This window comes from Notamacropus eugenii, chromosome 2 (genome assembly GCF_028372415.1).
Source record: "Notamacropus eugenii isolate mMacEug1 chromosome 2, mMacEug1.pri_v2, whole genome shotgun sequence".
NCBI classification, from domain to species: domain Eukaryota; kingdom Metazoa; phylum Chordata; class Mammalia; order Diprotodontia; family Macropodidae; genus Notamacropus; species Notamacropus eugenii.
In genome coordinates, this window is record NC_092873.1 from 481,298,369 (window position 1) to 481,324,827 (window position 26,459).

General features: G+C 40.4%; 1 protein-coding gene across 1 annotated transcript in view; it reads left to right on the forward strand.

Moving 5' to 3' along the window:
* RXRG (retinoid X receptor gamma) overlaps window positions 1–25,681 on the forward strand; it is a 93,596-nt gene extending 67,915 nt beyond the window's left edge. The window contains exons 5-10 of the mRNA XM_072648765.1: window positions 4,661–4,821; window positions 4,933–5,062; window positions 10,042–10,174; window positions 11,755–11,846; window positions 13,964–14,069; window positions 25,372–25,681. Coding sequence (XP_072504866.1) covers window positions 4,661–4,821; window positions 4,933–5,062; window positions 10,042–10,174; window positions 11,755–11,846; window positions 13,964–14,069; window positions 25,372–25,519 — 770 coding nt within the window. The 3' untranslated portion in view covers window positions 25,520–25,681. The remainder of the gene's footprint in view (window positions 1–4,660; window positions 4,822–4,932; window positions 5,063–10,041; window positions 10,175–11,754; window positions 11,847–13,963; window positions 14,070–25,371) is intronic.
* Window positions 25,682–26,459: the final 778 nt, after the last annotated feature.

Here is a 26,459-nt window from a genome sequence, read left to right on the forward strand (position 1 = left end):
TAGTATGTGTCAGAATCAGGATCTGAATAGTGATACACACAATACATATACACACACATATGTGTATGTATACACACATGTTGCATGCATGTACACATATACACTAGGGTTAGCTAAGTGGCACAGTAGATAAGAGTGTTGGGCTTGATGTCAGGAAAACTTAAGTTCAAATATGACCTCAGGCTGTGTGACTGTGGGCAAGTCATTTAACCCTGTTTGCCTCAGTTTCTCATCTGTAAGGTGAGCTGGAGAAGGAAATGGCCCCTGAGATGGGGTCGCAAAGAATTGGATATGACTGACATGACTAAACAGTATATACACACATATGTATGTATGATTATATATATACATATATATCTTTATAAACCTTAAAGTGACATATTAATTGTGTTTACTGCTATTTTATTTGCTGTTAAGAATAAATATAGAAAGAATAAAAAATTCTTTAAGATTCTAGTGCAAGAAAACCCACAGATAAGACAAAGGAAAGAGGAGATGCTTTTGTTAGCTTTTCCAGGATAAAACTCCCAACTCCCTAGACATGTCGTCATAGGATTCATTTCCCTTCTCTTCCATTATTTAGGTTAGTCTTCTCTAGGTCTGCTCCCCAACATAGTTTTTAAGTTGAACAACCAGAATTAGACTCAATTAGTCCTCCAATTCAAGAGGCAAAAAAATCCACAAGTAATAATTTCTCAAAAGTGGGTAGTAGCTCATCATTTAACTTTTCTGGGCATAGTTTCCTGCCTGCAAGAACAACAGCTGAAGAAGGCATAAAATTATGGTTCCTCTACATACGAAGGATGGATACATGCTGAAATATTCATTGGAGCTAGTAAAGAGTGAGTCACAAATGGAGATGGGAGCATTAATGAAACATTTTTTTTAATGCACAGAAGAAATCAAAAGAATTTCAAAAGGGAGCAAATTGGACAAGTTTAATACTACTTTGTTAAATTTAATATACCCTTTTAATTCTTTATGTGTTGAAATATTTCTATTTGTTGGTAATTAAGTTAATAATAGCAATGACAAAAAGAAACTTCTGTAAATGTTGCTTGATCTGGTAAAGCCCATTCTCAGGTTCCCATTTTCTGACATGCTGAAGAGTTGTAGACAAGCACATGTAAGTCCTATGTATTTCTCTCACAAGACAGTCATTCCCAGGTCCTGGGGGAGAAGATTGAGCATGCACAGAGTTGTTCTTTGGTCCTCTGGTCTTCCCTGGAACAGGGAAGAAGAGGAGTCCAAAAAGGGCCAAGAATTACCTTTGGCTCTTCTTTATATGTCAGCACAAAGGGGCAGATTCTGCCAGCTAACTATTGTTGTAAATAAACCAATTTTGAATTACCCTTTTACCAAGGTGCACAATATCCTTACAGGGGTTAGGTGGGAAGGGAGGGAGAAGTGGGCAGAGATTTGCTCAAATTGATCACACATACCTGGCCCACAGTCTTCCTTTCTCCTTCCCTCCTCTCTCCTCCTCTCCCCTCCTCTCCCCTCCTCTCCTTTTTTTTCTTGAAACCACAAACTTTCAATATTTTGCAACATGAGTGCTTATCTTCTATGCACAGTCATTGCAAGGAGCACTAGTAAGTGGGTAAGAAAAGAGAAAGAAGAAATAATACAGAGACCAAGGAATATGGTTTGGTTAAGATAGAGAGGCATGTGCACCTAGAGACACACAGAGAGACATATACATAAAATGAAAACCCTCCACACAGAAAGAAATGCATAGAAACAAAAGCAAATAGAAACACTTTCTTGGAGAAATAGCCTCATCTTGTGGCCATTTAGGTTATTGCTCCCCAAAAACTTCCAGAGCTCTGATTTCCAACCCCTCACAGGAATGGAATATTGGCTCTGTTGAAAAGAATATGATGAAATGAAGTCAGGAGTGGACTTGGAGTTTTCTCATCCCCACACAAGATTATTTTTCCCTTTCTAGGCTTTCTATACAGTCATTTTTGTAGTTTGAGAAAAACCATACTTTGGCAAGAGACTATAAAGAAAAGTGGTTTTTGGAGTAGTAACTGAATCGTCAGTCTGCCAGCAGCTTTGGGAAGAGGGTGGTTCCAACACTGACTTTTCTCTATGTCACCTTTAGGATTAAGAAATTGGCACCTGTTCCCAGCTTTTTTGTTGATGCCAGTACCTCACGGAAGGTTGGTCTTCTTTTGAAGAGAACTTGAGTGATCTACTGGGTCCTCCTTTTCTCCCCTGCTGGAGACATCTAAGATGTTAGGTTTAGGGGGAATCAGAGAATAAAATTACTAAGTTCTAAGGTACGGATCTTTAGCAATTTTTCTCATCCTTCTAGGATAGTCTGAAATGTCTTTGAGGAAGATGACATTTCCCTTCCTTTCACTGGAGATTGGCAGTTGCCTACCAAGACATGCCTCCAACATGCTAGATCAGGGGAAATTAGGTTCATGCTGAAACCCTAGGCTGAACATAACAGGTTCCAAATGCCAGGGATGATGCGTAGCCTGCAATCAAAAAATATTAGAAAAGATTAACTTGCCTTTAACAGTTACAGATTCACAGGTGTAGGCAACTGAAACAGAGGAGGAGGATGGATTTTGGGAACAAATAAATTCTGAAAGGAGAGAAGGCATTAGAAATTGAGGTCTTAAGTTCCTTGAAAGCAATGATTGTCCTTAAAACCTTATAACTCTCAAGTGCAATATGTTTTATTGTTATTTTGGTTAACTAACAAGGCAAAGATGAATAAAAACATATCCTGGGATGCCATGTGAGGATTGTGGTGGGGAGCACTCTGCTATCTTTTGACCTAAGTTTTTAAACTGAAAACCCTATTGAAAATTTAAGTAATAGCTACTATTACCATTGGAGAAGGAAATGGTAAACCACTCCATCATCTTTGCCAAGAACCCCCACCCCAAAAAATGGGGTCACAAAGAATCAGACACAATTGAAACAACCCAATAGCAATGTTGGCATAACATTGAAAATGTGTAAAGCATTAAAGATATATTTCTGCATTGGATCCTCACAGTTATTATTATCCTCATGTTACAAATAAGGTAATTGAGGCTGAGCAAGGTTAAGTAACTTGCCATGGGTCACACAGGTTGCAAACTGCCTGAGGTAGGATTTGAAATCAGGTTCTTTGGTTGGTTGGTTGTTTTCCTCTTTATTCATTATGCTGCCTAGATATCAGTTGCAAAGGAATGTGAATCAATCCCATCTTGCCGGGACTTGAAAGTTTGTAGGATGTTGAATTTTATTTATAAGCCTTGAAGAACATCTTCCCTTAAAGTTGACCTTAATGCTTATCATGACATGGAGGTGACTCTGGGGTCCTTAAAGTTATGTCCGTGGAGCCCAAGCCTTACCTGGTTCTACTAAACTGGAAAGGTTTCCACTGCACATCCAGCAATGCCCTTGGTCCCACCTAGCTACATGAAGTCCATCTGGAGATGCACCTCCCGTGGTCTGCAACTCATGTAAATTGTCTAGTAAGGATATTTCAGAGGCACTGTCTACTTTCCCAGTAGGATTGGGAAAATGCCAGGGGTCAAAGTCAGCTCTTCAGACCTTGACAAATTTGTTCTAACACTAGCCAGGGGTCCCAGTGGACAAAGTGTTAGTTCTTAGAGTCCAGGACACCTGAGTTCCAATCCTGCTTCAGACACTTTACTAGCTTTGTGACCCCAGTCAGTCACTTAACCTCTCTTGGCCTCAGTTTTATCTGTAAAATGGGGATAATGATATTTACCTCCTAGGATTGTTGGGATGAATGAAAAAGCATGTGTAAAGATTTTTGTAAACTTTAAGGACAGAAATAAGCACTTGTTAGTTGCCTGCCAAGTGCCAAGTAATGTGCTAAGCATGTTATAAACATTATCTAATTTTATTCTCTCAACAACCTTGGGAGGTAGGTTCAATTAACTCTTTTAGCACAGTGCCTGATTCCCTTCCCTCCCTATTATTATCCCCATTTTACAATTGAGGAAACTGAGTCAGGCAGAGGTTAAATGACTTGTCCAAGGTCAGATAGCTTGTAAATGTCTGAGATCAGAATTGACTTTGGGTCTTCCTGACTCTAGACAGTGCTCTGTCTACTTGTTCACCTAACTACCTTTAAAAAAGGGTTATATAACAAGATGATAATGATGGTGACATTCCTCCTTAAATGAATCCTAGATCTGGTCACTAGGAAATAAAGGAAGAATCGAATAGGACCTTCTATTCCTCTTCATTGAGAAGACCAGCCTTCACTATGGTACCAACATCAGGGATCTCTTCCATCCATCAGGCGAGCTGGAAACAGATGCCAGTTCCTTATTTTTAGAGGTAGTAGGGACAGAAATCAGTGCTGGAAAGTGGTTGTGATTAGTGGAAGCAGTACCCAGGCCAGGGAAATCACAGATCTTTTGAAATAACTAAGTGTATTCTGAAGTCCAAGTTCACACTTTTCTTGGAAGAGTATAATTTCCTCTTTTCAGCTGAGAGTAAAAAAAAACATTCTAAGATTCTGGAAAGGGTTGAGGAGGACTCCCAGAATCTCAGGCCTCTCTGATCAGAGCAATGAAAATGCAGATGACTCATTTTTCCTTAAAATAAGAGTAGCATGCATGTGCCTGTTTGTGGGGAAGGGGAGCAGGTAACACCTGTGTGCCCTGCTCCATTCCAGCTGTGCAGGAGGAGAGACAGAGAAGCCGGGAGAGGGCTGAGAATGAAGTGGAGTCCACCAGCAGTGGCCATGAAGACATGCCCGTAGAGAGGATCCTAGAAGCAGAACTAGCTGTTGAACCAAAGACTGAATCCTATGGAGACACAAGCATGGAGAACTCGGTAAGTGGCCATGGATGAGGGTCCTGGGTGACCACTTGATCTATGCCCCAAGTGTGGAATTTGCCAGTTCCATTTTTTATGTTTACATTTCCCTATTTGTTCTTCCTTTAGACAAATGATCCGGTCACCAACATATGCCATGCTGCTGATAAGCAGCTCTTTACTCTTGTTGAATGGGCCAAACGCATCCCACACTTCTCTGACCTCACCTTGGAAGACCAAGTTATTCTTCTTCGGGCAGGTAAAGGGGCTGTGGGTCCTCTCTTTCCTGTTTGCCTGTGCTGCCATTTTGGAATCATTCTGGAACTGTTATACTATATAGCAGCTAGTTGGTGCAGGGGCTAGCACACTGGAATGGAGTCAGGAAATGCCAAGTTCAAATCTGACCTCCACCACTTACTAGCTGTGTGATCCTGGTCTATTTCAATTTCCTTATCGTAAAATTGTGATAGCAGTTGTCTCCCCTGGTTGAAGTGAGAATAAATGAGATTATATCTGTAAAGAATTTTCAAACTTTAAAGTACTACATAGGTACTACTTGTTATTATTAATAATTGTAATTACAGTGTAAAATATGTACTAAAACTATATGTCATCCTGGGACCACTTTATATGGAGACTTTTTACACATCAGCACTACTGGATGCTGAGCTCAAGTTCTGATTCTAACACTTAATTACCAATGTCTTTTCTAAATCTCAATTTCCTCATTTGTAAAATGGGAATCACAGCTTATGCTCCCTACCTCACAGAGTTTTGAGCAAAGCACTTTATAAACTCTAACAAGATATAGAAATTTGAATTATTATTTAGTAACTAAACATCCTTGGACATGATCTAGGATTCAATTCAATATACAGAGTCTATTTATGTTCCAGGTATTGGGCCAAGGGATACGACATGCACATAAGGAGGTAAATACAAAGCCTGGGGCCCAGAGGTCAATCAGGAAAGACTTTGTGTGAGGTGACACACTAGCTGTGCTTTGGAGGAATCTAGAGATTGAGTCAGAGGGTAGGTGGAGTGCCATCAAGACACAGGGGAGCACAGGTGACAAGGCACAATAGCAGGAGATAAATGTCTCCCACTGGGAGTATGCTAGCAGGCTACTTGACAGGAACAGAGAACGTGTGAGCATGGTCTAGGACCTAAAATTAAGACCAAAACAAATGAAGGCAGGAGTCAGGTTGTGTAGGACATTAAATGCCAGGCTAAGGATCTGGCATTTTATCATAGAGGCAATAGAGAACTATTAAATATTGTGTGTACGTGTGTTTGTAGGGGAAAGTGTGACATGATTAGATCTCTTTTAGGAATATCAATCTGGCCACTCATGAAGAATGGTTTGGAAAGAGAAGAGATCTTTACATTGAATTCCTTCCTGTAATGAAGAACATTGTACATCAGTGAATCAAGTAGCACCTACTACATGTCAGGCAGGCACTGTGCTAGGCACTGGGAAAATCAGTACAAAGAACTTTTAAGTTCATAAGGTACTTTTATGTTCACTTCTTTTGAGACTCAGTAGGTGTGGGCTGGTGCCACTGGAGAGCTAGGGCTCTTGACCTTCTCCAAAGGAAGATTTGCTTTAATGGTATGATTCCAATGGCCACTTGGGGACAGGGCAGTTGCCTAGTTTGATGCACAATTAGCAATGTCTTCTCATTTTAGAAAAAAATCTCAACCAGTGTAAACTGCTTTTAATTTTTCTGAATAGTTTTTTTTCTGGCAGGAACAAATAGAAAGGATACCATTGGAAGCATCACTGCAACGTGTGTAGAGTTTTTGAGGAAGAGTAGGGGTAGTTAGTGTTAGGAAGGGAAGGATAAAAAATGGTAAACAATCGCTGATCCCTTCAGTTCTCCTAATAGCCAAGCAGAAGAGAGAAGAGACTTAGATTAGGGGAAATAATCCTTAAGTGACCACACCCAGGAAGGTCTTCCAACACACAGTAGCTGTGGGCAAAAGCATCTATCACTGAATTGGTTTCTCTTTCACTCGGAGGTTTTCTGCAGAAAGCAATTAAAGGAGAGAAGGTCAGAGCTTCTGGGCTGGTGTTAGGTTGGCCTTTGCTACTGCCTGTTGTGTTGTTATTATTTCTTGAAGGGAACCAGGTAAGACCTCTTTGGGAAGAATAAAGCAGCCATGGGTATTTGTTATTCTTGGGGAATAACAATTGGGGAATAATTCTTTCCTTGTGTGTGTGTGTGTGTGTGTGTGTGTGTGTGTGTGTGTGTGTGTGTGTGATTGTGTTGCATTTGTCTTTAGAGAATGGATGTCTTGCTTTGCTATAAGTGACCTGAGGTCTTGGGCATAGAGGATGTGGAAGGTTTGGGCAATGATGAATCTGCCATTAAGTCAGCAACAGCCAGAACTTCTGGAGGACTTTCCTCCTCTTTTAGGCTTTCCTATGTCAGAGATCTCAGGACCCTGACAGTCCCACCACTGAGCTAATACTAAAGAGAAAATATGGCTGATTTACTGGGATTTAATTAATTCTTTTATTTTTGATTACTCCCATTGTTTTAATTCTTTGTGCTTATTCTTAAAGTCCAGTTTTCTGGGCTTGTCCTTAGAGACCAACAAAACCATACTTTTTGCTTCTCAGTCACATCTATGCAGGTGTTTGAAAACATGAGGAAGTCTGATAATTTTCTTTTTTAAAAAAATATTGTTTATAAGCTGCTGCTGTGCTCTGGGTTGACTCTGACACTGGTGTCACAGATCTCTCCTGCCAACCTCCTAGGTTGTTGGAGGCTGGAAGAATGTCTCATTCTGACCTTTTTTTGGCTCTGCTGCTCCAAAATTTAGGAGTTATTTCAAAGTTGTACAGAGGGGAATGTTGGGAGAGTTCAGCTGAGTTGCTGCCTGTATACCATTTTGGCTCCGACAATTTTCTTTGTAATCAAAGGACTCTTGATGGCTATAAAACCACTTCTGTGATAAAAAAAAAAAAAAAAAAGAAGCATGTCAGTGAATAGAATCTAATTTTGCTCAGGCAAAGAGATGTCTTGAACAACTACTTCAATGTTCTACTCACCAAGTTGACAAAGGATGTTTTCTAGTCATAGGAAAGGACCTAGACCTAGTTTCAGGCCAAATTATGAAGCACATGAATTTCCTGTTGCTACCTCCAGATTTTTCTTTCTTTACCCTTTTCCTCAAGTACCTGTTCTCTTTCTTCCACAAATCAAAGCCATTTTCCAGGAGAGAATCTATTAGTAACTAACTATTGACATTTGAGTTTTACTATATCACTAGGTCATGGATGACTTGGAATTTTATCTTTGTCTTTATTGATTTCATCCTTTCTCTGAGTTCTTGCCTTGGCTCTGTCATTGAGTTATGAGAGCTTGAACAAATTCCATAGCCTCTCTGGGCCTCCGTTACCTCATCTATAAACTGATGGGATTCAATTTAATATATTTTAAAGTTACTTTCAGCTCTGATTCTAATATCCTGTGATTTAAACAAGTTTTTTTTTAAACATATTTTAAAAGAAGCAGGACACCTCCTCTTAGCCAACAATGGTATAAGATTTTGTATGACTTTCCAAGACTAAGAATTAATTGCTGGGGATAAAATGATGAATTAGCTTTATGAAAGTCCAACATATTAAAACACTATTGTGATTCCCATTGTGCAGATGAGATGAAGGAAGACAAAGGCATTTGTTTAAGGATATATAGAATTCTAACTCTTAGGCACAAGTGTGTCATACACTAATGAGCCAGGACAAGATATTTTGAATCCTAGTGAAATTTTGAAAATGTGTTTCCCTGTGTTTGAAAAGTTGTCTCCTATTTATTGGGGAGCCTTGGAGTCTTTAAGCTGTCACTGCAGTGCATGTGACAACTTATTGTAGAAGGAATATACACACATCTATCAGATGAAAAGAAAAATTTCTGCCATTAAAATATGAACATTTATTTTTTAAAAGATAATATGGAAAGGTGTTTCTTATTGCTTTCCCCTATGTATTTCACTGTAGGAGGATGGCAATGTTTTTCACCCCTTATTTCTAAACCTTAAACACCATTGAGCCCAAGAGTATTCTGTGTCTCTTTGATTTTTGAGATAATATGTTCATTTATTCCTGCTAGACTGTTGTTTAGTCATTCAGTCATGTCCATCTCTTCATGGGCCCATGGACTATATCATCCATGGGGTTTTCTTGGCAAAAATACTGGAGTGCTTTGTCATTTCTTTCTCCAGTGAATTAAGGCAAACAGAAGTTCAGTGACTTGTCCAGCATTACACGATAAGTGTCTGAAGTCAGATTTGAACTCAGATCTTCCTGATTCCAACCCCGCTATTCTATCTGTTGAGATAGGAGTGAGTACCTGAATATGAACCAGGAAGCTCTCCTAGACCATAGGCTCAAAAGAAAAAAAATTGGAGATTACATCATCCTTCTTTGTATGCTGAACAGTGTCCAATGTGGTGCTAGGCAGCCAACATCTGAAGGGGGAATAAATGAATTGCAGGGAAATTAGTTGTGTAATCATCATCCAATAGCTGAATTAAGAAAGATTAATAGAAATGAATCAATAGAAATGGGTGGGTAAACAACCATGTGCCAAGCATTATGGGAAGTAATTGTTATTGGGGTGCTAAAGAAATGGAATTGGATTATGAACTTTTTGAGGGAAGGACATTTTATATTTCTTTGTGTTCCCCTCCATTTTTAGCACAGTGCCTTGCAAATAGTAGGTCTCTCTGTCTCTCTGTCTGTCTTTTTCTCTCTTGTCTCTGCCGCTCTCTCTCTCTCTATGTCTCTCTCTGTCTCTGTTTCTCTCTCTCTCTTTCTCTACATGTACAAATAGACAGACAGACAGATAGATCTTTATATCTACGAACTAATTTACTCAAAAGACTTGTTCTTTACTCCCTGGCCACCACACTAGGAAGTACTGGAAAGCTGCCATCGCATACCAAAGAGTATACACTAGTATCTGCTTTCAGCTCTTCTGTTAATTAACTTAATGACCTTAAGCAAGTTTATTAATCTCTTTGTATTTCAATTTTCCCATCTGTCAAGTGGGCTTGATAAAACCTTTATCGCAAACCGATTAACTTCAAATAAGACTACAGCTGCAAAAATCACATTGGCAAGGTTAAAAACATGTAGTGTGTAAATACATGTCATGTTGTTGGGGTTATTTCTGGATTAAAGAGGTTAGCTTCCATCCAGCTCCATCTCCTTTCTTGTCCTCTCAGGCTGGAATGAATTGCTGATTGCCTCCTTCTCCCATCGCTCAGTGTCTGTACAAGATGGGATCCTCCTTGCTACTGGTCTGCACGTTCATCGAAGCAGTGCGCACAGCGCCGGGGTTGGCTCCATCTTTGACAGGTGCTTTCCTTTTTCCTCCTGAATTCCTGGGTTGGAGTTTGTGCCCTGGGTAGGATCTGGTAGCACAGTCTGAAGCTGATCTGTGCATAAGCAAAGCATTCATTCTTTGCTTTTTGTGCCTCAGATAACAAGGGAGAAAACAAATATATGTGTATGTGTATACCTACACATCAGTAATGTATATACATGTTATAAGCATATGTGTACATGCAACTATATGAGCTTGTGTACACGTATGTATACACCTGTGTATATAAATACATATACATACATTTAGGTATATGTACAAGTACACTACATATATGTGGATAGGCAGCTAGGTGGTGCAGTGGATACAGCACCGTGCCTGGAGTTGAAAAGACCTGAGTTCAAATCCAGCCTCAGACACTCACTTAGCTATATGACCCTGGGTGAATCATTTAACCTTATTTGCCTCAGTTTCCTCATTTGTAAAATGATCTTGAGAAGGAAATGGCAAACCACTCTAGTATCTTTGCCAAGAAAATCTCAAATTGGGTCATATGGAGTTGAACGTGACTGAAACAAATGAACCGTATACACACATATGTGTATGTGTACATGTACACATTTATTTATATAGATTGTGTATTCATGTTCATGTACATGTTTTTATATCAGATAAAGAGGGATGAATTATTATTTTAAAGGGGGCAAATGCAGTTAGTGTGGCTATTGGTGACCTGAGAGGGAGTAGAGGACAGATTCCCTCCATTTTTGTCCATTTTTATCCATGGTCCCAGACTATGACTTCTATCTTCATGTTGTAACTTGAACATGCATTTACTTGGATGTCTCTTTCCTTCATGGAATAAAATTCTGGAATTTTAGAGCCTTGACAGACCCTAGAGGTCATTAAATCCAACCTTTCATTTGATAGATGAGGAAATTGGGAGAGGCAGTAACTTTTCCAGATTCACACAGAGAGTTCGTTTCAGGGCTTGGTTAGAAGCTAGGTCTGCCTCTTTCCTTCAACTCTGATTTCAACACGGCGCCTTTCAATCAACCTGTATTGAGTATCTACTATACAGATATGTAGAGAGCTACTGTGGCATAGTGGGTAATGGGCCAGCTGAAGATTCGGGAAGATGCTGGTTCAAGTCTTCCTCTGAAAATGAAGGATGAGTAACAACAGCATCCAACTTCTTAGAATTCAATTTCTGATGAGTAGTTGATTTACATTGGTGGAAGAAATTCTTCCACAGGTGAAATATAGTTTGTTTTTTTAAAAAAAGCAAACAAAATCTCCTATGCAAACAGAAATAAAACAAAACACTTGGTTATGTTAACCCCTTTTGGGAAGAATCAAAGTGAAAGGGTTTCATTGGCTACATTGAAAGAGAGATACAAAAAATGATTAAGACCTGGCCCTGTGGAGCCTTCAAGGTGAGTAAGAAAGCATCCCATGAAGAGCAACTGGGGGAAAGCCAAAGCTGGGTTTTTTTCAGAATGACTCCCCCGAGTCTGCACCCCTGGATTTCTCTGGGCTGCCGCTGTAGCTTTCCTCTACTCCTGGCATTTTCTCTCTGTGATGATTACCTATTCTTGCTTCCTGTGAACAGAGTTCTCACCGAACTGGTTTCTAAAATGAAAGACATGCAGATGGATAAATCCGAGTTAGGCTGTCTTCGGGCCATTGTCCTGTTTAACCCAGGTAAGTCCACCGTGCTAAGGTCCTCCAAGGCAGCCAGTGCATAGAGCACTGAACTTGGGGTCAGGGAGACCTGAGTTCCAATCTTGCCTCAGTTCTTATTTGGCTAGGTGACCCTGGGCAAAGCACTCCCCTTCTCGTCTCTCTTAGGCTTCTTTTCCCTCCTATAGAATGGAAACAATAATAGCACCTACCTCACAGAGCTGTTGTGAGGAATAAATGAGATAATAATATATATTTTGCAAACTTTGCAAACCTTAAAGTATAATGTAAATGCTGGCTACCCTATTATTTTTTTATGGACTCCCGGAGCACTCTTTGACTCAATCCTCTGGGTCATCCTTGTCAAGTCAGTTTAGGAGAAAGTTATTAACTACCTGCTATGTGCAGAATACAGTCCTAAGTTGGGGGTGGTGGTGGTGATAGAGATTAAGAATTACTTGTTCCTTGCCTGCATGAAGTTATTTTGATAAGAAGAGGGACTATTGGTAAATGATGATAACAATGATAACAGCAATAATGCTACATCTGTCCAGTGCTGTAGAGTTTATAAACCATTTTATATTTGATCAACAAACCTTGAAATGGTTTCTCCATGAAACCTTTGCTGACCTTCTGCTACTACAAACTATTAATGCCCTTCTCCCAAACTACCTTGTAGTTGTACTACATATTCTACATATGTACACATGTATATAGTACATACATAATACATACCTAGATACATATAGTCCTATCTGATAACATATGGTATGACCCAAAAGTTTTGGTGCAGATAAGTTAAGAGGGCACCAAGACTTTTGGGACATCCTGTACGAGTTCATTGCAAATAGATATTGTGTTCATCCCTAGTACCTTGGACAGTTCCTGCTACCTAGTAGGTACTTCTTAAAAACTTGTTTATTGATTATTTGGATTCCAGAATCAGTCAGTTGATGGGACTGAACTTGAAGAACCTGCCAAAGCTCCCTGTCCCCTGCCACAGCTTTGAGAGCTCAGGGTCACCTCCATGATTCAGTGTGGTGACTGAGAAGGCCTTTGGTGGAGCAGCATTCTAGCTGTGGAATTAACTAGTTTTAGTTATGGGCAGCTAGGTGGCACAGTGGATAGAGTCCTTGGCTTAGAATCAGGAAAACTCATTTTCCTAAATTCAAATCTAGCCTCAGACAAGCTGTGTGACGTTGAGTAAGACACTATCCTGTTTCCCTCAGTTTGCTTATCTGTAAAATGAGCTGGAGAAGAAAAGGGCAATTATCTCCAGTATCTTTGCCAAGAAAACCCCAAATGGGATCGTGAAGAGCCAAACATGACTGAAATGACTGAACCACAGTAATAATAGGTTATGGTGCAGGGTCAGCAGTGGACCATTCAAGGGCTATTTCATTGCTTCTTAAGGATTACAGCAATTGTTTGAGTTCTGGTCAGATAAGCAGCCATGCAGTAGGTACAATATGAAGAGTATGGGGAAAGCCTGACACCTCTCCCCTCGCATCTCTCTTTACTCCAAATAAGAGAGTCTCATCTTCTCAATCTGTGGACTTTGGTTCTGGAAAATTCTCAAGGAAGGAAGGAAACAAATATTTATTAAATGTCTACTAAGTGCCAGGCACCATGCTCAGCATTTTACAATGCTTGTTTGTTCCTGACAATAATGGGGGGAGTTAGGTGCTATTATTCTTCCTATTTTACAGATGAGGAACCTGAAGCAGACAGGAGGCAACTGACTTGCCCAGGGTCACACAGCTACTAATTATCTGAGGCCAACTTTAAACACAGATTTTCCTGATCCCAGGCTTAGTGCTCTACCCATTGCCCCAGCGAGTGAGACAGAAGAGATTCATCCTTTAGGTTAAGGCATTGTTTCTAGAAAGTCATTGTTAAAACACAAATCTCACACATAAGAGGGTGACACATGAAGGTACCAACATACCTTAATGTTTTGATATCATTTTATTAGGTAGGAACCTGGCAGTAGAGAGGGGTCAAGGAAAGGTGGGGCATGATGGCCCTGAAATTTACATCACAATTTCCCCTCATCCCTCTGAAAGTCAATGTGAATAGTCAGCTGCTCTAGTCTCCTGTCTTTACCCAGGAGCACAACCTGAGTTGGTCTTTTTCAGATGCTAAGGGCTTGTCCAATCCCTCTGAAGTGGAGGCCCTCCGAGAAAAGGTTTATGCTACCCTGGAAGCATACACTAAGCAGAAATACCCCGATCAGCCTGGCAGGTGAGTCAACATCTATGTGTGAGTTGGCAGCTCTGCCCAAAGAACTGTGTTCCCAGAAATTTCCTCTATGTTTTGGAAGGGGAAGGCAATTGAGAGGGGGAAGGGGCTGGACTAAGTTGACCCATATGGGAAATCTTGGTAAAGATGGCATGGGCAGTATATGGAGGATTATTGTATAGGGAAAGCAGTCTTCTACACGGGGAGCTGTGTACTGTAGACATCCATGTCTTGCCCCTGATGGTTTGGTTTTTTGCTTGTTATCAGTATCTGGAAATGGAAAACACTATGGTTATGGGAATTTCACCTAGACCTGTGATTCCAAAGATGTAGAGAATTACCTGACACCAACTGGCAAATCACTTGTAACTTGTCGTCCTAGAGAGTTGCCTGGGGAACAGGGATATTAGGTCACTTGTCCATGATCACACAGCTAGATTGTGTCTGCTGACACAAGACTTGAACCCAGGCCCTCCTGACTCAGAAGTCAGCCCTCTATCCACCCTCCCCACACTGCTTCTTCATTATAGATGGTATAAGCATGAGCTATCATCATTGATATCTCTATTATTGTCTGACAAGGTTAATGTCTTAAAATCAGTGTTCATATAAATGCTATGGTAAGGTTGTTGTCCTTCATTCTCAAAGTGGACCAAAATGGCATCACCATGATAAAGTCAAGTTTCAGTGCATCCAACTGTGGCTGATCAGACCAATACAAGCTCAGAATGCTCTACCACAGATTGGGCACAGATAGTCCATATGAATATTTGGGGTGGATGCTCCAAATTTGCACATCCTTCTTTTCCTTTGTGCTGTTTCAATTCTGCTTTACTCATAGAGCACAGCACCCTTTCTGATGTGGGCATGCCATGTTCAGCGGACCTGTGCCACTGTCTCCCATGTCATACAATCAATTCCAAAGTTCTCGAGAGAGACCTTGAGAGTGTCCTTGTATTGCCTCTTCTGACCACCAGCTGGTTGCCTGCCCCATGCAAGTTCTCCATAACATAGTCTTTTTGGCAGGCTGTTTTGCAGTCAAACAATGTGGCCAGCCCACTGGAGTTGCATTCTCTGAAGCATAGTTTGAATACTTGGCAGTTTAGTTTGAGTAAGGACCTCAGTGTCTGGTGTCTTATCCTGCCAGGTGATCCTCAGAATTTTCCTAAGACAGTTCAAATGGAAGTGATTTAGTTTCCTGGCATGGTGCTGGTAGACTGTCCATATTTCAAAGGCATACAACAACGAGGTCAGCACAATGGCTCTGTAGACCTTCAGTTTGATAGTCAGGCTAATACTTCTCTCCCATACTTTTCTTTGGAAACTCCCATATACTGAGCTAGCTCTGGCAATGTGTGCATCAACCTCATTGGCAATGTGTACATCCCTAGAAAGCACACTTCCAAGACAAGTGAACTTATCCGCAGCATTCAAAACGTCTCCATTTGTTGTAAGCAATGGTTCCATGTATGGATGGCATGGTAGTGGCTTCTGGAACACTTGTGTTTTCTTGGTGTTAATTATTAAGCCTAAACTAGCGCAGGCAGCAGAGAATTGATCCATACTTTGTAGCATCTTGGCTTCAGAGGTTACATTGAGTGCACAATCATCTGCAAACAGAAAATCATGCACCAACACTCCCTCCACTTTAGTCTTGGCTTGTAGCGTTTTCAAATTGAAGAATTTAACATCAGTACAGTAGCTGACCTTGATGCCATGTTCATCTTTATTAAAAGCATTTGACAACATGGCTGAAAACATCATGTTAAAAAGCATATGAGCAAGGATCACAACCTTGTTTCACTTCATTGGTAATTGGGAAGGCATGAGAGCTTTGTCCATTATCCAGAACCCGGGCAAACATGCCATCATGAAATTGATGTACAATACTGATGAACTTCTCTGGGCGACCAAATTTTGACGTAGTTTTCCATAAGCCCTCATAAGTAACAGTGTCAAATTCCTTGGTTAGATCTACAGACCTTCTGCTCCTGGCATTTCTCCTGGAGTTGTCAGGCAGCAAACACCATATCAACCATTCCTCTGCCTTTTCTGAAGCCACACTGGCTCTCAGGTATATGACCATCTTCCAGGTGAAGGATCAGCCTATTAAGGAGTACTCCATCAAGAATCTTGCCAACAATGACTAAAAGAAAGACCCCCCACAGTGATTGTCGCAGAACAATCTATTTCCTTTACCTTTATAGAGATGGACAATGGAGGTTATCCTGGGGGATAACCTCTTCCTTCCATATAACCTGGAAAATTTCAGTCAGCTTTTGTATGAGGAAGGGTCCACTACCTTGTAAATCTCAGCTAAAATAGAATTAGCACGAGGTGCTTTGCCACATGAAAGTAGCCTAATGATCCTCAAAATCTCTTCTTCAGTTTGAAGTTCAGCTAAGGAGGGATTGACTTCAACCTGAAGTAAATGGTTAATGGCCTCAGCATTGATTGATGATGGTCTGGTGAAAACATTATGGAAGTGTTCAGCCCATCTCTCTAGGATCAGGTCCTTATCACTAATCAATATGGTTCCATCATTACTTAGTAATTGTGATGCACTACAGGTTTTTGGTCCGTAAATAGCTTTCAGGGAATCATAAAAGTGCTTTGGATTGTTACTATCAGCATAAAACTGAATTTCAACTGCCTTCTTACTGAGTCAGGAATCCTGCATCTCTCTAAGTTTTGCTTGTACTTTACTTTTGATGGAATTAAATGCTGCCTTCTTAGAGATGGATGAACTATCCTGCTGATAAACCATATGGAGTTCTCATTTTTCAATTATTACCTTCTGAGTTTCTCCATCATTTTCATCAAACCTATCTTGGTGTTTGCGAGCGTTCTGACTCAGATGAGCAAATGCAGTGCTATACACCAAATCTCTGAAAGCTGCCCACTGCTTTTCTGCTCCACTATTGCCTGCTGTGTGTTGGCTCAACTTTCCCTTCAAATTAGCAACAAACTGTTCATGCTCAGAGAAGAACTCTAATTTGTTGACATTAATTCTTCTGGTAGTCATTTTGCTTTGGAGGTGATACTTTTGATGAATGCAAATATTTAGCTTAGAAAGGATAAGTCTATGCTCAGTCCAGCACTCTGCACCACATATTCCCTTCATCACTGTCAACACCTTGTCTATCTCTTCTTACAATCACATGTTCTATTAGATGCCAATGTTTGCTGTGAGGGTACATCCATGAAGTTTTATTGCATTTAGTGTATAGACATATGAGAACACACCTGTGTGCATGTAGACACATGTGAACTGTATGTATGGACATGTGTGAATGCATGTGTATACAGACTGTGAAAGAGTGTATACAGACATGTGTGAATGAGCATGTACAGACACATGTGAAACCACTTTATAGAAAAAGAGAGGGCTTTAACTGCCCCCACTAGCAACCTTTTAAATATTTTTTCTGGTAGTCATTTTGCCTTGGGGGCACACTTTTGATGAATGAGAATATTTAGCTTGAAAAGGATAAGTCTATGATAAGTCCAACACTCTGCAACACGTTGACTTTGTCAGTCTCACATCTTGTCTGTCTCTTCTCTTTATAATCACATAATCTATCACATCACATTAGATGTCAATGTTTGCTTCAAGGGTGCATCCATAAAGGTCTATTGAGTTTAGTGTATAGACACATGACAACATGTGTGTATCCATATGTGTGAATGTGTATGTGTACACAAATGTGAAGATGTATGTTTACACTGGTGTGAATGTGAGTGTATACACAGGTGAGAATGCACGTGTATACACATGTGGGTGTGAGTATAGAGGTATGGATGCATGTGTGTACACAAGTGTGTATGTGTTTTTATACACAGGTATGAATATGCATGTAAAGAAATGGTTGAACACATGCATATACACAGGTGTGAACATTGTGTACAGGTGTGAACGTATGTGTAAACACATGTGTTTACTCAGTTGTGAACATGCATGTGTGTGCAGTGTGTTAACGCACGTTTATATACAGGTATGACATGCACATTTGTGAAACACATATGTACATAGGTGTGAACACGCACATGTGCACAGGCCAGCACATGTGAACACATGTGTGAACATGCATGCATGCACAGGTGTGAATGCACATGCATAAAAAGGTGTGAGTGCATGTCTATAGACACGTGAGCATACATGCATACACAAGTGTTAATGTGTGAATGCACACAGGTGTGAATGCAGGTGTATGCCCAGATGTGGACGTGTGTATATGCACATGTGAACACACATGTATACACAGGTGTGGACATGCATGTATAGGCAAAGAGAGAACTTTAATTGCCTCCCACCAACAAGCTTTTACACATTTCTTCTGGTAGTCTTTTTGCTTTGGGGGTGGCACTTTTGATGAATGCAAATATTTAGATGGGAAAGGATAAGTCCTTGATCAGTCCAGCACTCTGCACCATACATTGCCTTCATCACTCTCACATCATGTCTGTCTCTTCTCCTTATAATCACATACTGCATTAAATGCCAACATTTGTTGCAAGGGTGCATTCATGAAGTTTTATTGCATTTAGTTAAATGAAAAACAGTGTTCATACAAATATTGCTTACCCAAGGGGACCCAGTATTGTAAACCGCTCTTACTATTTTCATCCCGTCATGATTTCCTGCCTCTAAATCTTTTCTTATTCCTTACTTGCAGTCTTTTTTTCTGACCTCTGCCTTCTGAAACCCTATGTACCCCTTAAGACTCAACTCATGTCCAAAATTTCCATGAAACTTTCTTGCCATCATACCTATTTGTTGATTGTGAGCTGCTTTGTGACATGGCATATTTTTAAAAGACTTTTTAATATATTAATATCCTGTCCTGGAGTGTAGAGACTGTGTCATATTTAATTGACATCCCTCATGTCAATTAGCAAAGTGGTTTGCATTGGGGCCTGAACAAATATTTGTAAATGAATAAAATTCATAAAAAAGTAGCTAGAAGATTAGTGGAGAATGGGACATTGATTACCTTCCTTCCCTTAAGAAGAAGGAGAGAGATGAGAAGACAGATGTTTATTCTTCAGTCTTAATCGTCTAACATTTAACATTTCCCCCAATATATTTCTAAACTTTTTTGTATTAAGTTGTCTCCTAGGAACAGATCAGGGAAGAAGCTTTTTGTTTCTGCTTATAAATCACCTATAGTCTGTTTTATTTTTGTCGGAGAAATGGGATGAGATGATGCAGTCTCTACCACTTACTGCCTTTGTGACTTTGGGCAAATCACTTGACTTTTATGAGCCTCAGTTTCCTCATTTCCAAAATAAGGAGATTGAACCAGTCTGATTCTAAAGAATCTTTCAGCTCTAAGTCTTTGATCCTGCGACCTTTAAAATCTATTTTAGCTCTGAAAGGATAATCCTAAGGAGTGTGACTGTGCTTCCATCTGCAGCCACTAGGTGGCAGAATGGATAGTGTGTTGGACTTGGAAGTCAAAAACACTTGAATTTAAATCCTGCCTAATACACTAGCTGAATGACCTTGAGCAGGTCACTTAAGCCCTGTCTTCCTAGTTTCCCCACCTTCAAAATGAGAGTGTTGAACTTGACGACTTTCAAAGTACTTTCCAGCTCCAAATGTATGACCCTATGATCCCTAACTGGGCTTTCGTTCACCTCTAAGGGCAGTTAGTGGCACAGTGGATAGAATGCTGTTTCTGGAGTCAGGAAGACTCATGTTCATGATTTTAAATCTGGCCTCAGACCCTTCCTAGCTGTGTGACCATGGGCAAGTCACTTCACCTTGTTCTCCTCAGCTTCCTCATTTGTAAAATGAGAAGCAAACCACTCCAATGTCTTTGCCAAGAGAAACCTAAGTGGGGTCATGAAGAGTGAGATACGACTGAAAATGACCAAACAGCAATCACCTCTAAGACCAAAAATCTGGTCGTCGGGTTTACCATTATAGAACTTCACAGTAACAAAGGACCTGAGGGGGTATCAAATATGCAGCTCATAATACTCCCAGAGTGTAACCTGAACCAGATTAAAATGTAATTGGGAATTATTTAACAAAATAAATAAAAATGCAGGACAGTTAATATGTATATGTGGTCATTTAAATTAATATGTAACCCCACATGGATTTTATGTATTGTTTAATGGCCCCTGTTTCTAACCGAGTTTGCTGCCAAAGCCCTGACCCCCTACATGCATACCTTCCACTATATCCTGATGGGCGGTCATCTGGTCTTTGTTTTGAATACGTTTATTAATGAGGAACTCTCTATCTCCTTGAGAGATCCTAATCTATTTATAGATGGCTCTAATTGGGAATATGGAATAGAAATCTATTCCCTAAAGAAAAAAAAAAAAGAAATCTGTTCCCTTTTAATTCACAGATATAGAACTCATCTGGAGTTCTGTTTGAGATCCTAACTGCTCCATTAATTTAAAATAACACTTTCTTTTGCCACACATGGGCTGGGCAAATCTAGGTGAATCACTTTCAGTGATATCTCAGTGCCGCAGGCAACTAATTCTTTAAGACTATGATTGTTTGCCAAACATGTGGAGATCAGCACTGACAGAGGGAATTTCTCACTGATAGAAATACAGATCTAGTTTTTTTTAAGTTCTAAATGATAGTTTTTCAGCTTACTTGTTTCCAGCTGTAGATTAAATAAACAACTAAGTAAGTAAAATTTCTGTTTGGTTTGTACCTACGATTTCACTGATGCAGTAAATTTTCTGAACCAGTGGAGATCTTCTGAGAGGTACCTTCTAAGAGGTACTTACAGCTGAAATGATTTCTCCAGGATCACACAGTCAGAGGCAATATTTGAACCCTGCTCTTTCTGACTCTAAATCCAGTTTTCTACCTCATCTTGTGTCTATATTTCAGTCTCTTTCTCTGTCTTCACTGGTCTCTCTCTCTCAGTGTCCCTCCATGTCTGCATGTCTTTCTGGTCCTTGATCCCCCAAGCAACCGTGCATAGTCACACACACACACACACACACACACACACACACACACACACACACAGAGAGAGAGAGAGAGAGAGAGAGAGAGAGAGAGAGAGAGAGAGAGAGAGAGAGAGAGAGAGAGAGAGAGAACTTTGGAATGGGACTTGGCAGGATTGGCTAAGGAAGTAACCACACAGTCTTCAAGATTCACCACATGTCCCATCACACTGCTTTGTGATTATTCATCCATCCAGGTCCAGTCTGTTACTTGTATTACATTCACATCTTCAGTTAATACTTAGCAAGTGCCAAAGAACACATGAGCCTGAGTTATGTTATAAACAAAGAAGTTGTAACCATGAAGTCCTGCTCTTTTTGAATTAATTGCTTAAACTATGTGGTGCCAGTGCCCCGAGAATATGTGATGCCCATTGGTTGGTTCCATAAATTCAATCTAGGACTGGAGGTGATCACTACAGAGACCTATCCAAGGAAATCTAGACAAAATCCAGCAGATCTGACCCAGAGGGGCTGTGTCTAGTAGAGTAGGCTGAGGGGGTGACCTTCCTATCATTTACACCTTTGGGCAGCAGGTACACTTGTGCATACATCTTTCTTTATGAATAGACTGGCAAAAGCAGCAGAAGAATCTCCTCAATGGGAGTGTGCTACCCCCTAGTGGTACACTGAACAGTTTAGAATGAGAACCTGCCTTTCTATTCTACTGCCGACAGTTCCCAGAAAGGAAGAGCCCTGGGGAACATTTTGCTACTTTCACTGGCCTAAGCCTAAAGTAAGGGTCAAGAACTCTCCTAATAGGTGTGCACAATGGTCCGCCAACATCATTGTCTTAATGACCTGCCAGAACTAAGGCTGCTATGTTTATGTCCTTGCCGAACTGTATACAGTAGGGGGTGGGGGGAAGGGGGAGGGTGTGTTTTCAACTTCATTATGCCATGTACCACCTTGGTGAAACCTAGCGGCTCCTTCCCAGAATGAGGGTTTTCAGTGTACAAAATTAAATACACAGCTTTGCAAAGGAAACCAATTATGTTGAAATCATTATCAAAATATATTTTTAAAAAAACATGTGCACAATCCTCAGTTTAAGAACCCTTGCTGTAGAGGAAATCCAGTATGTCTGAATGCTTTAAGCGCTCACAGAGGTGAGGCAAAATCTATGCACACACTTTAGTGGTCCTCAGCTCAGTGGTATCTAGATTGTCCAATCACCCAGATCATTCAAGAAGAAAAAGTCAACTTAACCTGAAGGACACAGATCCTGAATTGTCTGGGAAGGTCATTTCTATAGACTTTTGACCATGACTTTTCCACCTGTGGAGCCTGTTAGGTGGGGTGAGAAGGGGGAAGCAATACTGAGGGCCTGATATAAGGTAGAATTCAATGTATCTCAGGAAATGAATTACTGAATTGTGACATGATGGTGTCCAAGAACTTCATTAGTTCTTAAAGGTACTATATACTCAGACAGCTTTGTGGCATAGTGGATAGAGTGTGGTACTTAGAACTAGGAAGACCTGAGTTCAAATTTTGCCTTAGGAACTTACTAGTTATGTGACGCATGGGCAAGTCTTTTACCCTTTCTAAATTTCAGTTTCCTGATCTGTAGAATGGGGGTTGTAATGATGATCAAATGAGATAATCTATGTAAAGAGCTTCATAAACATCAAAGTGCTAGGGAAGTGTTAGATATTGTTATAATGATTATTACTGTAAAAAGTTCTAGAAAAGTAAGTGCATGGATTTGAATATTTTGTCAAATCATAGCATTTGGTTGGGAGTTTAGACATCATCTGGTCCAACCCCATTTGTTTTATAGATGAAAAAATTGCAGTGTAAAGAGGTGATGTGACTTGTCCAAAGTCACTCAGCCAGTAAGTGGCAGCTAGCTATATTTCTTGACTTTCAATGACATGGCTTTTCCCATTCCACCACAATATACAGTATCATACCTAAAGTTATGACTTCTCCTGATTGAATGGACAGATGAGAACAATTTATTCTAAGGACCATAAAGGCACATGAAGTAGGTGTTGTGGAGCACTCAGAGCTCGGTCAGATGTCAAAGACACCAAGGTCACCCACTGCATCCCGGGCCATCACCTGTCATCTTAGCTTTTGTCTTGCCACCAGACTGAGATAACTCAAGAAGAGAGAGTGAGGCTGGTGACTCTGTCTCACTTACATCCAATTCAAGCAGAGACATAAGCTTGCGATGTCACCAGTCTTCTCCAAAAACAAGTACAAACAACAAAGTTTGGAATGTAGCTCTAAAGTGATGTGCTACCATAGTTTTAAATTGTCTATATAGATAGAGGAGGGGTTCCCAACCTGTCTGTAGTAGCAACCCCACCACACCTGGAACAATTATATTCTGAAAAGTTTCCCTCTTCCACCCCCATAATAATATTGTCACCGCCCCCCTCCCAGGCATCTGCAACCGAAGTTGGAAATTACTGCCCTGTGGATCCTTCAGCTTTCTCTTATAAGTGATGACTGAAGTTATCCCATTTTCAAAATAATATTTTTAAAATCTGGGAGCATATTTTATGAAGAAAAGTGGAATGTTAGAACCATCAACACTTGAAAGAACTTAGGGATTTGGAAGAAGAGTGGGTGAATAGGTGGGAACTTAGGAAAATTGCAAGGCTGGAGCAAAAAAAGAGAGAGGTCAAAGTGGGTCCGGATTAATCCCAGGCTGCCCAGATCTCTCCCTTCTGAAAGTTGTGACATTGTTTACAGCCTGTGCCCTATAATGTAGCATTTGTTTCTGAATGAGTAAATGAAGGAATGAAATAGAGACAGGCAGATTTATAGAGAAGATTCTAGATAGATAGATTTATTAAGTACCAGATATAGTAAGCGCTGAGAATATGAATGTAAACACAAAGAAAAAATCTCTGCCCTCAAGGAATTTATATTCTAATGAGAGAAGACAACACAAAAAAATGGTGAAGAAGGTACCTGCCTATGGGCATGGTGGAGAAAGAAGTCTACAGAATGTGGAGCTGAGTCAGGTTAGATGTGACTATGGCTGGCAGAGGCACTTTCTCTAAAGGAGTTTCTGGATAGGAACTCACCCATTGGAGGAGGAAGGTATAAGGGTAGAGGTATTACTATGGCAAGAAGAATTCTGGGACTGAGGTGGAGAAGTATCTTGAGATGTCAAGGGCTATTAAGTGCTTACCAGATGTCAGGCACTGTGCACATACAAGCAAGACTTTGCTTTCAAAGGGCTCGTATTCTAGTTTTAGTGAGGAAGGGGGAATTAGGAAGGTTTATGGCAAGATGGCTGGGACGACATGGTTGGAAATGGTTGGGAAGGAAGGGATGGTCTGGTTGTGAGCAGGATAAGGCTAAAGACTACCTCTCATAGCCCAGGGTTCCAGTGCATGATCTGAATTCTAATGGTAGGCTGATGAAGAGGATGGCCAACGTGCAGGTGACATGGTTGAAAATGACTGGGAAGTTTCTGGCATTATTTCATACACATGTATGTGGATGTTTTGTGCACATATATACACATATGTATATGTGTGTGTGTATGTGTGTATGGGGGTACATATCTATGTATGTCTTGTTTCTCAACTATACGACAGTATATAACCTCTTTGTGGAAAGGCAATGCTTTCTTTCTCGAGGCAGACAGATGATTCAGTGAATAGCATACTGGGCTTGGGAGTCTTGGAGATCTCAGTTCAAATCTAGCCTTGGACACTTACTAGCAAGTCACTTTACTAATGTCTGCCTCAGTTTCCTCATATGTAAAACAAGGATAATAAGAGCACCTACCTCACAGAGTCGTTAGAAGATCAGATGAGATAACATGTGTAGAGTGCTTTGTAAACTTTAAAACCCTATATAGCTGCCAGCTACTATTACGATTACTTCTATGTCTCTTTCCCCTGCCCCTTCCCCAGCTATGTTTAGCATAGTGCTGGGTACTTAGTAATAAGAACTGACATTTACATATTGCCTACTGTGTATCTGACGCTGTTCTAAGTGCTTTACAATTGTTAGCTTATTTGATTCTCATCACAGCCCTGGGAGGTATCTTTATTCTATAGATGAGGAAACTGAGGCAAGTAGAGGTTTAGTGACTTGCCCAAGGTCATACAGCTAGTTAAGTGTCTGAGGTTGGTTTTGAACTCAGGTCTCCTTGACTCCAGGTCTAGAGCTCGAGCCACTGTACCACCTAGTTGTAGGTGGTTAACAACAAATCCTTGTTGATTGAGGAGGCTATGAAGATCAGATGCAATTAGAGTTTTCTTTTACCCCAATAGTTCTTCCTTGTGTGTAACTAAAATCTACCCCACCAGCATCACTGTCACCTATTTTTAATGTTGTTTTCCAGGTTTGCCAAGCTTCTGCTCCGACTCCCAGCTCTCCGATCCATTGGCTTAAAATGTCTTGAGCACCTCTTCTTCTTCAAGCTCATTGGAGACACACCCATTGATACCTTTCTCATGGAGATGCTGGAAACCCCACTCCAGATTACCTGAATGCATCAGTTTTCACTCTTCATACCTGGGACTCTCCAAGGCCCAGGATCCTGTGATCCCCCTATTCTGCATACTCTTCTCCCAGCCTCCCCCCAACCTTGACTTTCTTCCCATCCCCGTAATGTGATAGCTTGTAATAAAGAAAGACTTTTTGAAACATGAGACCTTTTTAGGTGGAGTTTTGCATAGATGATAAACTTAACGGTTCCTTGCTAGAAAGCGGTTGAGGGGTTTTGGCCTTTCTGATGGTCCTTGGGTCATTAACCAGACACTCTGTATATATAATTGGTTTAAATTATTTTTTCACTTACCATAGAAGACAAAGAAATGCAAATAATAAAATAATATATGACATTGGCACTTGCTGTTGTATGGGGTATGTTATTAAATAGAATAACCCTCCATCAGAAGGAGTTGACAGGGGGGAGTGGGCAAGGATATCTTTCATCTCTAGATCTCTAGGTCCGATTGGGTTTGGACTGGTTACTCCAGATGGCATTTGGAAAGTCCTCAAGCTCTCCTTGCTGCCATGTCCCTGGCCAATACTGTCATACAATAGAACCCTAATGTTTAATCCTTGGGAATGTTAATATCTCAGTGGGGTCCCTAGGAATGTATTTCATAGATTGACATTAAAGGAATTTTCTCAGCCTCTTAGACAGAGATAGACCATGTCTTATTTGATTCAAGCCCCATATAATTTAAGACAACTTGCTCATAAGTGTGGAGGAGAGGGATGAGAAAGTTCTGAGTGGACTAAACCATCTACAGAAGGGCAGAAGGTATTAAATCACTGGCTACCTTTCTGGAGGAATGGATCAAGAAGATATGTCATGAATAAGTTAAAAAACCCACCCTTCCTCTGTAGGAGTAGATTTCTCAAAGGAGACACTCATATCATGTGTGTGTTCCAAGAACGCTATGCATAAATGGGATTGTG